Source organism: Enhydra lutris, unplaced genomic scaffold (assembly GCF_002288905.1).
Source record: "Enhydra lutris kenyoni isolate GAN:26980312 unplaced genomic scaffold, ASM228890v2 scaffoldscaffold20, whole genome shotgun sequence".
Lineage (NCBI taxonomy): Eukaryota > Metazoa > Chordata > Mammalia > Carnivora > Mustelidae > Enhydra > Enhydra lutris.
Window position 1 is genome coordinate 5,616,157 of NW_019154104.1, and position 12,925 is coordinate 5,629,081.

At 42.4% G+C, this 12,925-nt stretch overlaps 1 protein-coding gene across 1 annotated transcript in view; it reads right to left on the bottom strand.

Moving 5' to 3' along the window:
• LOC111148692 (tyrosyl-DNA phosphodiesterase 1) overlaps positions 1–12,925 on the bottom strand; it is a 92,509-nt gene that overhangs the window by 48,639 nt on the left and 30,945 nt on the right. Inside the window, exons 12-13 of the mRNA XM_022505480.1 lie at positions 12,687–12,753; positions 11,005–11,112 (exon numbers count right to left, since the gene is read on the bottom strand). Coding sequence (XP_022361188.1) covers positions 11,005–11,112; positions 12,687–12,753 — 175 coding nt within the window. The remainder of the gene's footprint in view (positions 1–11,004; positions 11,113–12,686; positions 12,754–12,925) is intronic.

A 12,925-nucleotide genomic window follows, 5' to 3' on the forward strand; every position in this document is an offset into this window, starting at 1 on the left:
GACCATGGGGGAGCCTGATTTTATCAGGTGCAGCCTGAAAAGAGGAAGCGGGGGTCCTTCCTGAGAACAGATTCTCCTACAGGCTTCAAAGAAGCAAACAGTTTTGGGGTGCCTGGGTGGTGCAGTGAATTGAGCATCCCACTTAGTTTCAGGTCAGGCTGTGATCTCAGGGTTGTGAGACTGAGCCCCATGTCAGACTCTGGGCTCAGAGCAAAGTCTGCTTGAGTTTCTCTCTCCCTCAGCCCCTTTCCCCTGCGCACTCATTCTCTAAAATACATTAAAAAAAAAAAAAAAAAAAAAAAAGGAAGCAAACAGCTTTGTTGTGACCTGTCCCCTGCGAAGAGCAATGGCACAGGAACCAGAGGAAGTACTGTGGAGTCAAGAACGGCCCCTGGACTGTCACCAAGAGCACAGGACCCTCAGAGTTCTGCCAACAACCTGTAGGACTGGCAGAGGACCCCAGGCCTTAGAGGAGATATACACAGCCTGGCTCACACCTTGATCCTGTGCGGAGGACTGTGTCCAGACTCCTGACTCACAGAAAATGCAGGATAATAAATCTGCAGTTTTACTGAAGCTTAGTTTGTTGGTAACTTATTACACATCAACAGAAAACTAACCCATGGCCAAAAACTGAACAGTGCCTATTTAGGAAACAATGCTGGGGGCGCCTGGGTGGCTCAGTCTGAGTGGTTTCGGCTCAGGTCATGGTCTCAGGGTTGTGGGATCAAGCCCTGCACTGAGCACGTCTGCTTCCCCTCTCTCTCTGCTCCTCCCCCTGCTGTGCACTCTCCATAAATGAACCTTCAAAAAAATTTATCAAAAAAAGTTAAAAAAACAATGCTTGTTAATGTGCCTTAAATTCACATCAAAGGAAATTCTTGAGTGACAAAAAGATTTGAGCAATGGCAGTTTTTTTTGGTAAAAGTACTTAGTTTCAAAAGGTGACCACCATGAAGGGCAATACATTTTTGATGTATGAATCTCAATTATTAAGAAAACTTCTCATCATGTCAGTCAAAATTTGTATTGCTTATCATCCATCTTGCTTATTACTGTTATTTTTTTCTGGTGAACTTGTTTTAATTTTGTTGTACTTAAGGAGTTATTAATCAAATATGATTATTAACATGGACTGGTAATATACAAAGTAGAAAAGGGACAAAAACTTAAATTTATGTAGCTTTTGATATTTGTCTTTTGCTAAAATCCAATTCTTAAGACATAATCTGTCTGCCACTTTGTTAATGGTTATATTTGCTAGACATTATCACTTCATTTGGACGAGAATCAGTGGTTTTCGGTATAACTATGTCTCACTCTCTCAAGCAGGAAAATGTATTAAATGAAAGGACAGCAGCATTCATAAATCAGTTATTCATAAAGTTCTGAATGATGACTGATACTATCCAACAGGGCAGAATCTAGTGGATATTTAGAAATATATGTTTTGGTTTTTTGCTTTCACCGTGATGGGGCATTTGGTATGTAAGGCCAGGTTATTAAATACCCTAAAAAACGTGGGACAACTCACAGGACAAAACTGTTTTGACCAAAATGCCAACAGTGCCCTGTTGAGAAACCCATTATTTGAGTATAAGCTACGACATTAAAACCATGTCTTATTCCAGAAAGCCTAATGGAACATCTGTAACAAGATATATATATATTTTTTAAGTACTTAATTGTTCTAATCAATGCAAATTGTAAAATACATCGACCCAGGACTGCCTTCCATAGACCCCGGACTAAAAGCTTTAGGAAACACAGGAGACATGAAGGCAATGGCAACTCTGTCTTGAAAGCACGTAAAGGACAGTCTGCCCTACCTTCGCACTCCAACACCACCACTTTGTTTCTTCTCAAACACAACAAGCACAAGCATGTGTATCCCCACCTCTGCTTCTCTGCCCAGAATGTCTTCCCCCAGCTATCCATCCCAAGGCTCACTTCCTCCTTAAATGTCTCCATGTCAGTGAGGCCTTCCCTGACCATCCTATTTAATGAGCAGCCTCCGTCCTCAACCCAAGCACTCACCACTCAACAGCACAGGGCTAGAGGGTGCGGAGGTTCTTAGGCCCCTGTAACCTCCCTGTTCTTCAGTTCCCCTCCCCGTAGAGAGGATTAACAGCTACATGCAGAAGACTGAGGACTACGTGTGGGGTGTGTGTCTGTGTGTATGAAGCATGCCTAGAACAGTGTCTGGATCTGGTAGTAAGCATTAAACGTTGGCTCTGAACCTAAAAAGAACCTGAACCAAATTCAAAATTAAGCTTCTACTTAACTCATTTAATGGCAAAAAAACACTTAGCTCATTTGGTGGTAAAAGCTGACCTAAACAGACATGAGGCTACTTGTAATGCCTACCACAGTGCAGCCTGTACCGTGTTGTCTTTCTAAACTCTAAGTACTGAACTACATCTAGTCAGAAGGATTCTGAGTAAAAGACAAGGCACCTGAATTATTCTACTTTGTTTTTCTCTATAGCACTTATTACCTGATACATACACATTTACTTTTTGGGTAACTCCCACCACAATAAAGTCAAGGATTATTTTATATAATTATACCCCCAGCACCTGGAAGAGTGCCTGGTACACAGTAGATGCTCAACATAGGCTGAGTGAAAGGTTAAGTTCTGTGACGTCCAAATAGAACGTGTAACACTTCTCTTAGGTAGAAGGAAGATTATTTCTGAAGGATGGTGACCAGTTGTTCTTCAACTCAGGGTCTAATTCGTTTGTTTGGCAACGGAACACTGGTAAGTGTGAAAAGCCCACTTGTTATGTAGTTCCTGAGGTTTCTCAATTCCCAAGACATCAACGTTTTGCTACCCTCGCCCCTAAAAATGCCACAAAGGCTCGGGGTATCAATAATTAGTTCTAAAGAAAACTCCAAAACATACCAACTGCACACCAAACTTCTGAGTACAAGACAATTCCATGTGACACTCTCATCATAAGTCAATTTGCACTCAAAGTGACCGTTCTGCCACTACAACAGTTCCATTTCCCAATTTCCATACGGATGACAATGACCACTCCCATATCCCACCACACCCCACACGTAGGAAGCGCACGTGAAGCATCTTCCACATTCGGTTCTGCACAAAGTCTAGGCGGCACTTTGACGATCACAGCCTCAATGCTGGACCCACCAGCTTCCTTGTTAACAAATCGTTACTGACCGCCCCTACATGTCAGGTGTGGGGGGAGGCAAGTCACACTGCCAGGGAAAGAAAAGTAACCAAGCAGGAGGCCCAGAACGTTATGGAACGCGCCAGGCTAAGGAAGCAAGGAGAGTCTCCATCATGTTGAGACCTGAAAGACAGTTCAGGCTTTGCTAGGTGAAAATCTATGTATGTAGAATACTCAAAATTGTTACAATTGCAATTAAATAACTGCAGTTAAACTACAAGTTGTTTATAAAACCACTTTTGTTCTAACATAAATGCCTGGAGAGCAAGGACTGCACTTTTGCTTATCCTTCTATCCCTGTGCCTGGAGTTGGCAGATTTGCCCACAGTGTGCAGACACTTGGGGGGTAATGGAGAGAGTCCTCAGCTCTGTAGTCCTATTCCTTGCCTGTGGAAGGGACACAACCCCTTCACAGGCTCCTGCGCTGGCTAAATGAAACAACGCAGGGAAAGTGCTAGAACTTTCCACATGACAGCTGCTCAATGAAGGTTAAGTCTCTCTCTTGCCCCTTTCTTATCCCCACAGAGCAGAAGTAACTTTTTTTTTTTTTTTTTAAGATTTTACTTATTTGACAGAGCGATCACAGGTAGGCAGAGAGGCAGGCAGAGAGAGAGAGGGAAGCAGGCTCCCTGCTGAGCAGAAAGTCCAATGTGAGGCTCGATGCCAAAATGCTGAGATCATGACCCGAGCAGAAAGCAGAGCTTTAACCTACTAAGCCACTCAGGCGCCCCAGAAATAACATTTTTAAAGTCTCCTACCCAGGGACTGACATTTCACTGAAGATTCTCCAAGGTGATTAGAAGTCTCAGGACAGGGTGCCTGGGTGGGCTCAGTGGGTTAAAGCCTCTTCAGTTAATAAACTTGGTGAAGTTTATTAATTCACAAATGTTAAGGGGTTGAACTAAAATTTGGATTTGGGTCTGTGTAACTCCAAACCCACGCTCTTCCCACCATCCTGATTGCCCTTCCTCAAGAGAGATTTTGGGGTATGTGCTCTACAGACAGTACCCACCCCTCATTCACACAGCCCATACCCACCTGCTCTTCCCCACGAACGCTCACCTTTGCTATCTAGGTGGCCATAATTTCTCCGTGCTTCCCAGCTGGCCTACAAGCAGCTACTCATTTCCCATGATCCACTCGCCATCCAACAGCCTGGATTATCTTTAAAAGACACGTATCAGATGTCCTTCCACTGTTCAACTCTCAAATGACTTCCACAGCACTTAGAATAAAACTCTTATTCTGGCCTTAAAGGCCCTGTATGCTCTGGCAGGGCCTCCGCATGGCTGCACTGGGCTGTTCCAATGTTTCACACACTCCACAACTGAGGGCCTGACCCCACCTTTACGTCAACTCAGCCCAAATGTTACTTCCTGAAGCAGACCCCTGTTCCCTCCAGACATACTCTAACATCACCCCATTTTGTTGTTTCTAGCCCTCATCTGCTATTTCATGCTCACTCATTTGTATACCGTCTGCCTCTCCCACCCTGCTCGAGCTAAAATGAAAGCTATTAGGACAGGTTCTCTGTTGCTCTTGTTCCCCACAGTATGAACAGTGCCTGACACGGGGTGGGTCTTGCTGGGCACATCGCTCATGCTCTCAAACATTCAGTGAAAATATAGCGTCTTGAGCTCCATACGGCTTTACTAGTGTACTGAGTGTTTAACAATAACTGTGTCCCATTTAATTCTTAATACTCACAACTCAGACTTCTTGAAGAAGAAATGGTGCCCATACTGTGTCACCCTGTGTTCTCCCTGCCTGGCATACCACTGGCATTCAAGAAATACACTCTGAATATTATGGCTACTTAAGAGGATGACTTGGTGCCAGACCTGCATGAGCTAATCACTGGTTACTGGGACAGAGTAAAGTAAGTAAACACTGGCACACAAACTGAACAGGGAGGTTGTTTCAAAGGCCCTTCAAAGCAAGGGTACTATAGTTACAAGCAGCACCACACATCCTTTAACGGCTGTACATTTTGAAGATTAGAGACAGTGCGTGCAAGTGAGTGCGTGAGCGGCGGAAGGGCAGAGGAAGAGAGAGACTCCAGCAGACTCCCCACAGATGGAGAAGTTCCACTCGGGGCTCAATCTCCTGACTGTAATGTCATGACCTGAGCCAAAAATCAAGAGTCAGATGCTCAACTGGGTGAGCCACCCAGATGCCCCTGCTGTAAATTTTAAACTGGGCCTTTGAGGAAACAGAATTTGGACTCTTTGAGAGAGGAGGGGCAGCATGTGTTAGGCAGATGTGTTTCATAACATGATGTGGGAGCACAGAAGAGACGGCCCTCCCTGGGACACAGTGTTTCAAAGGAACAACAGATATGTGTGCACAAGGGGTTGATAAAAATGCTCTCAATCCAGTGGCCGAGAAGGTCATAGACAGTGGTTGTACTAGACTGTCACTAGTAACTTTAGTGCCTATATTAAACGATTTTACTTCCACTTCTAGTTCTTTCACTATACTTTATCGCAGCAAACTTACACTGTGGACTTCTTACAGCCTGGGGGACATGTCACTGAGTGTGACCCTTCACTCACCCTTACAGCTGCTGTGCACATAAGGGATCTGAGGTTCGGATCCAGATCCCTTCATAAACTTCTCTGCAAGAAGAGACAAGACAATGATGTAGGAGCTACAGGCTCCAGTGGTGGAACCTTCATCAGTGCTCTAAGGATGTGGACGAGAGAGAAGTTGGCAGGAGGCTGGTCCCCAAGAGAGGAAACCAGACCTGAGACAATTCTTGGGAGGTGGGCAGCAACTGGAAAGGCAGAGAGCAAAGACAGAAGGATCAGGAGAGGGCTGCTGGCAGGGTGATTACTGGGGCACAGGAAGTTGCTTCTGGTAGTTCATGTTGGAGAACACAGGATAAGAAAGGAGGAAATGGTATGGTTAGGGTCACAACTCCAAGGAGATCTCCAGACACTAGTACACAGGAAGTGGGGGGAACCTGAACATGGGACAGTGAGAAAAATTCATGCTTCTGAAAGGTGAATGGGCATCAACAACTAGGAAAGGAAAGGTGGCCTGAGAAGTGGACCATTTGAGTGATGGGATGGCAGATAGGCAATCACGTCCCAAGTCCAGGCAGTACCTGACTCGGTAATTTCATTTATCAGAAAAGTAACGTCTGAGACACTTTAAGGATGAACAGGCTTTGATTATCCTCCAAAGCATCCACATGCCCAACTCAAGCACAGAATTGCTCCCTTCCTATTTTAATTACTTCTGTGCCTGGCTTCTAACATCGAACATAAGATTTAAGTAGTGCCTTTAAGAAACTTATTTTTTATTATTTTTTTAAAAAGATACTATTTGTCAGCAACTGCATGCACGCACATGCACACAAGGATGGGGAGAGGCAGGCAGAGGGAGAAGCAAGCTCCCAGCCGAGCAAGGAGCCCAATATAAGACTTGAGCCCAGGACTCTGGGATCATGACGCGTGAGCTGAAGGCAGGCGCTTAAATGACAGAGCCACCCAGGTGTCCTGATGCTTATGTTTTTATCCCGAGTGCCCCGCATTCACAAGAGGAAGGACTGCAGTAAATGCTGTAGAATGTGCAAAGGAAGGAATAGCAAGAGGATGGCTGGGCTGTAAGCCTGAGGATAAAAGAGGGGGCAGGTGCCACCAGGGCCAAGATAGATGTTAGGAAGGAAATATCCTTCTACATAAGAGCTCAGTTTGGGGCACCTGGGTGGCTCAGTGGGTTCAAGCCTCTGCCTTCGGCTCAGGTCATGATCCCAGAGTCCTGGGATCGAGCCCCGCATCGGACTCTCTGCTCAGCAGGGAGCCTGCTTCCTCCTCTCTCTCTGCCTGCAGAGCCTACTTGTGATCTCCGTCTGTCAAGTAAATAAATAAAATCTTAAAAAAAAAAAAAAAAAAAAAAAAAAAAAGAGAGCTCAGTTTGGGATGTTCTGACTTGGAGAGAAGGTAGCAAACCAAGAAACAAAATGGAGTTCCTGGTAGATGTCTCTTTTATTTTGGATCTACAGCTTTCCTTATCGTAGAAGGGCTGAGAATGGGCTCTAAGTATTTTCTAAATTATTACTTCAGTTAGGTCAGACATACTTCAGTACTGGGATGCTATGTGGGTTTGTTTGTTTTTTTTCATATCACAAAGTAAAGTGATGCAGTTTCTTTTGACTTGTCTTCACAGAAAATAGGTATACACAGAAAATAGCTGTTAAGAGTGGCATTAGAAAGCCGAAGTGAAGAGCACCAGCTGTGAAGTCAAATTCCTTGGGTTCAAATCCTGCTTCCATAACTTACTACTGTTTGCCTATGGGCAGCCTACTTAACCATTCTCCAAGTCCTCATGGAACAGCTGTGAAAACTAAATGAACACAAAAGCACTTAGAACAGTGTCTGGTATATTGAAATTGCCAAGTAATTGTTTTAATTTTTTGTATACTTTGGTAAGTTGATAGTTTTCAGCCTAGGTATTCCAGAATGAAATTAGAAGCCACAAATCCATGACAAACTTCAAATTCTTAACAAATTAACTTCTGAGTCAGAATTTAGTAATGAATAAGCAGTTATTCACAGAATACAAAACAGCAGATACGAAGTGAATAGACAGTGGACACTTTCTGGACTTAAGAACACAGGGTGCCCTGGCTTGAGAAAATCCATTCTGAAGCTACGTGAATCTTTTTTCTCTCATCTAGTTGCAGCTTCACTCAGATGTTCCCTGAAAACCCCATGTACTTTTCCAGCTCCGTGGCCTCTGCGGCGTACTTCCAGCCCTACTTGCGATACCACTGTCTTAACTTTAGCAGGTCTCTGACCCACCCCAACCCCACCCCCAACCAGATAATACATTTCTGCTTTCATCAGATCCTGACACAGGTAAGCAACTAACGGACAGGGTCCCATCTCTTCCTGCAGCCTCTGCATGGCATGGGGTCATTTCTTGTTCTGGATTCCCAGAGCTGAACAAATGTTGTCGTTATACTCAACTACAAAAACTCTGTCTTTAGACAAGGATTACTCAGTTTTAATCTCAACCTCATTTTATGCCCTTAAAATAGGATCAATAAATACCCAACTTTAGTGAAGTACGTCCATCTTTTAACTCCACCCTGAGGAAAACAATCCCCAAATAAACAGTAAATTCAACTTTTCCAGTGACGTATAAAGAGACTCACGGCAACATTTCTCTAGGGAACAGTTTTCCCAGCAGGATAACATGATGCTAGATAAGACCACTTTTACCAAATAACTGATATATTTCTCCACATGGCTTTTCCTACATTGGTTAAAATCCTATCTGATTTTTCTCAAAGTTGGAAGTATAGCCTTCAAGTTCAATCCAGCCTTCATGCAAAGTAGCATGATTGCAGGAAGAACCTTGACTCATACAAAAAAAAATGAATATATAAGGGGTAGAGCCCTAAAACATGACCCACACTGTCAGAGAATTCTGTCAGACCAGATTGAGAAAAATACCTAATTCAAGGTATTCAACACAAAGCAAAAGAATGGTCATGTAAATAAACAAACACAACATTTAGCCCATGGGGTGAATGATGGCCTATTACTCAACTATTCCCAGTGGTAGCATTTCAGAATTACAAGCAGGTAGATAATTCACCTAGTTTTACTGACTCATCATCAGGGTATGCAGGAAGTGACCATCACACACAGCATCAGGATGGGGAAGATGCAATTCAAAAGCCAGGCTTTTAATACTGCCCCTTAGTAACATGGTTTCTGTTTTACTCAATAACTTGGCTTAACAGACAATTATTGAACAGGTGAGCTGACACTGAAATGTAGTCTCTGAAAATCAGTTCCTTTGGATTACGTTCAAGGGTCCATAATATACTCCAATTTATGCACTTATTGGTTAGCTCTGTAGAAGGCTGGGTAGCATATTGATAATTTCTCATCACTAAGTCAGGATATTTAAATAATTTAGCTTTAAGTGTGTTAAAATAAAATTGGGAGAGGGACTAACAACAATCTCATACTTACCAAGGCAACTAGGGATTGAACTTGCCCAATGTCAGGCCACATACATTTTAGAGGTCTCTGTTCTCCCTGGCACTACCTATCTGTCTCAGGCAATGCCTTCTCTACCCAGGAAATATCTAATTCAGGTATTCACATCCAAGAAACCTCCTTCAGAAGCCAAAGTTTCTCGGGTGCCTGGGTGGCTCAGTTGGTTAAGCAACTGCCTTTGGCTCAGGTCATGATCCTGGAGTCCCAGGATCGAGTCCCACATCAGGCTCTGGGCTCCCAGCTCCATGGGGAGTTTGCTTCTCCCTCTGACCTTCTCTCCATCTCATGGTCTCTCTCACTCTCTCTCAAATAAATAAATGAGATCTTTAAAAAAAAAAAAAAAAGAAGCCAAAGTTTCTCTTTAAAAGACACACGGCAGGAGCCTGGGTGGCTCAGTGGGTTAAGCCGCTGCCTTTGGCTCAGGTCATGATCTCAGGGTCCTGGGATCGAGTCCCGCATTGGGCTCTCTACTCAGCGGGGAGCCTGCTTCCCTCTCTCTCTCTGCCTGCCTCTCTGTCTACTTGTGATCTCTCTCTGTCAAATAAATAAATAAATAAAATTTAAAAAATAAAAATAAAAGACACACGGCAAAGAAATGTGTACCAACTCCCCTGGCCATCCTTCAGTCTTGATGGTGAAGCCCCAACTAGCATAATCCCAGCTATCATGGCCTCCAGTCCGTTATGTCAGATGCATGGAGCCTTGAGCATCTCATTTACCTCTCACAACAACCCCAAAAGACCGCCATCACTTTTCCCAAAGAATAGGAAATAGACTTAGATTAAGTCCATTTTGCAAGTTCACAGAGCTAGTAAATGACAGAGCACCTTAAATCTTCAGTACTCAAATGTATGTTTTTCCATTACACTTTTTAGTGTAATGGAAAAAACTTCTGTGCTTCAAAAAGTTTGCAGAAGCCCACTCTTGCATCTGATGTATACCCCTAACACTGTTCATGTCACACAGTTCCTTATCCTGAGCAGGTGAAAAGTGTAACCACTAATTTCCATAAGCTAGGGAAGGAACTTGGTTTTGTTTCTAACTGGCTTTTTTAAGAGTTTCTTTGTATTTTTAAACTTTTGTTTCAAAGTTTTTTCATTAATTACTCTGTCATACCTTAATTATTATTAATGACATCAATTGTGTTACTAAATCATTAAGAGATGCCTAATGGCGTTGGGTCAGACTAGGAGTCAGTTCTCTTTTTCTAAGAGCATAGCAATATACCTTGCTATAGACACAAGAATGCTTAGTAGGTAAGGCATTTCTTATAGGCAGTAATGAAAATTCTGAAATCGTAGTGTTCGTTGCACAATTCTTGAGAGTATATAACTAAATCATTATATTGTACACTAAAGAGGTGAAACTTAAAATATGTTAATTATTTAATAAAGATGTTTAAAAAAATACTTAAGAGATATTATATTATTATTAATTACCTAAGAGAAAGTAATTAAGGAATACTAGTTTTACCGTATCATTTTTGTTCTGTATTTACCCTGAATGTTAACTTGCCTCATTCCTACTATTGAATATTAAGTAACAACAGTAAATGCAGACTTTATACAAACCTTATAAATATCAAGACTCATAAAATCAGGCAATGATTACAGGCACTAGAAAGGGGTAAGTCACAAGCCTCTTAAATAAGGCTCAGAAGACACACACACTTGAAAACTAGACGACAATTTACAAAACCACTTTTTGGAAGCCCATTCGGTATTCAGAACAAGAGTTACAAACACATTTTAAAAGTTCTTCCCATCAAGACTATAAGGATTACTTACCTTGTGACAAGGAACCAAGCAATTTGACTGAAGTCTGGAGAGGGTCTCATATATGTTTTAATATGTGGCATAGCATTGCTGCGGCCAGATGTGTCAGCTGACCATTTGCTAGCGACAGGAAAGACCCATTACTAGTAAGAAAATATAAATCTGTCAAAATCCTAGTATTAGGAAACTTCATGGAAAGCACAATCCTGTCATCTAAATAGTATGTACACAGCTCTGTGATGGGACCGCTGGTATTTTATTAAACTCTGTTTAGAGAGCAGGGTAATAAAGCACTGTAGCCTTTTGGTATTTAGCCTCCCCCCCCACTTTTTTTTTTTTTTTTTTGCCAATGAGACATGTATATACTCATGTGTATTACTTCTGTTGTGCTTTCAACTGCACGTTTGCAGGTCTTGTCTCCTACATGGACTATGAGCTCCTTAAGAGGAGGAATCAGGCTCCCACAGTGTATTACCAAGTATGGGCTCAGGAAAAGTTTGTTCAAAGTAAGTACAAAATGGGAAAAATGCCAACAGGATGAACATTAAAACAATGTTGAAAAGCAGGAGGATGGGGTGCCTGGGTGGCTCAGTGTTGGTTAAGCACCTGCCTTCAGTTCAGGTCATGATCTCAGGGTCCTGGGATCAAGCCCTGCATCAGGAATCCCTGCTCAGCAGGGAGCCTACTTCTCCCTCTCCCTTTGCTGCTCTACCTGTTTGTGTTCTCTATGTCAAGTAAATAAAAATCTTTAAAAAAAGGGGGGGGGGATCATTCAGAAACACTTCAGTCCAAGGCTGACATTTACTTGCCAGTACTGCAGGACTGAGTTCTATAGGAAAAAAGGACCTACATCATGAGGCAGCCATCCTTGCTTGCAAAGGGAAGAGGCTGAGACCAAAGTTAGGGTTAGGTAGACCATCCCCTCGATCATTAAAGTCACTTGAATGACCTGCGAAAGGAGCTCAGTATAAAGAAATAATCTCTGTAGGGAATAATCTCCCAACGGATCCTCAAAGACACACTGAATTAGCCTGCAAGCTACTGAGATGCAACCCGCCTTTGTTTCCAGCCATCAGGTGTAATAAATGCCTGGAGCCAGCAGGAAAGTGCGATGGTCTAGAACATGCAGTACGCATAGTGGAACAAGAGGAGGGCAAATGACAATCCTTTCCCCTGTTCATTCAACCATTTACTGAACCCTTAAAACAAACCAAGTCTGAGCCCATGCCCTGGAGAAAGAGTGCTGTGGAGTCGGCCCTCAGCAAGCCCGCAGTCACGCAGGGTGTTCATGTGCAGACAGAAGAACCATAATCTGGAAATAGGAGCTAAATGCGGCTGAATCACTATGCCGTACACCTGAAACTAATGCACTCCTGTGTGTCAATTATACTCAAATAACATTTTTTAAAAATGCTGCTTACATAAATTCTAAGTTATCCATCATCATCCTTATTTTTTTTCTTTGAGTGCCAATATTTAAATACAAACCTCACAGATCAGTTTCATTCTTTGGTATTAAAAACCTATTTCAAATAATGTTCAAAACCTTGTTTTAAGTTATTTCCATCACTAACATATGTCGATGAAAAAATACAGCTGTATTATGTAAGGTTCTTTTTTAAAAGAACAGACTGACATAAATAACATTCTTATTCCTAAAGAAGCAATAGCAGCATTCTAAACCAATTACTTACTGAAAATAGGAATGGAGCCAATTCTGTTTTTCAGCTGTCTGGATGCTATAGGGAAGAGAGCCCCCAGCTTTTAAAAGAAGAAAACAAGTATTATAGAAAATAATTTTAGGATCCTTCATTAAGAATCTACAGTAAACACTGAAAAAACAATACCACTTCCTATTTCGTCTTATGAAATGGTTCTTTGAAAGGAAAGGTCTACACTTGTATTAGGTATGTTCCGTTATGGGGTTTCCTTA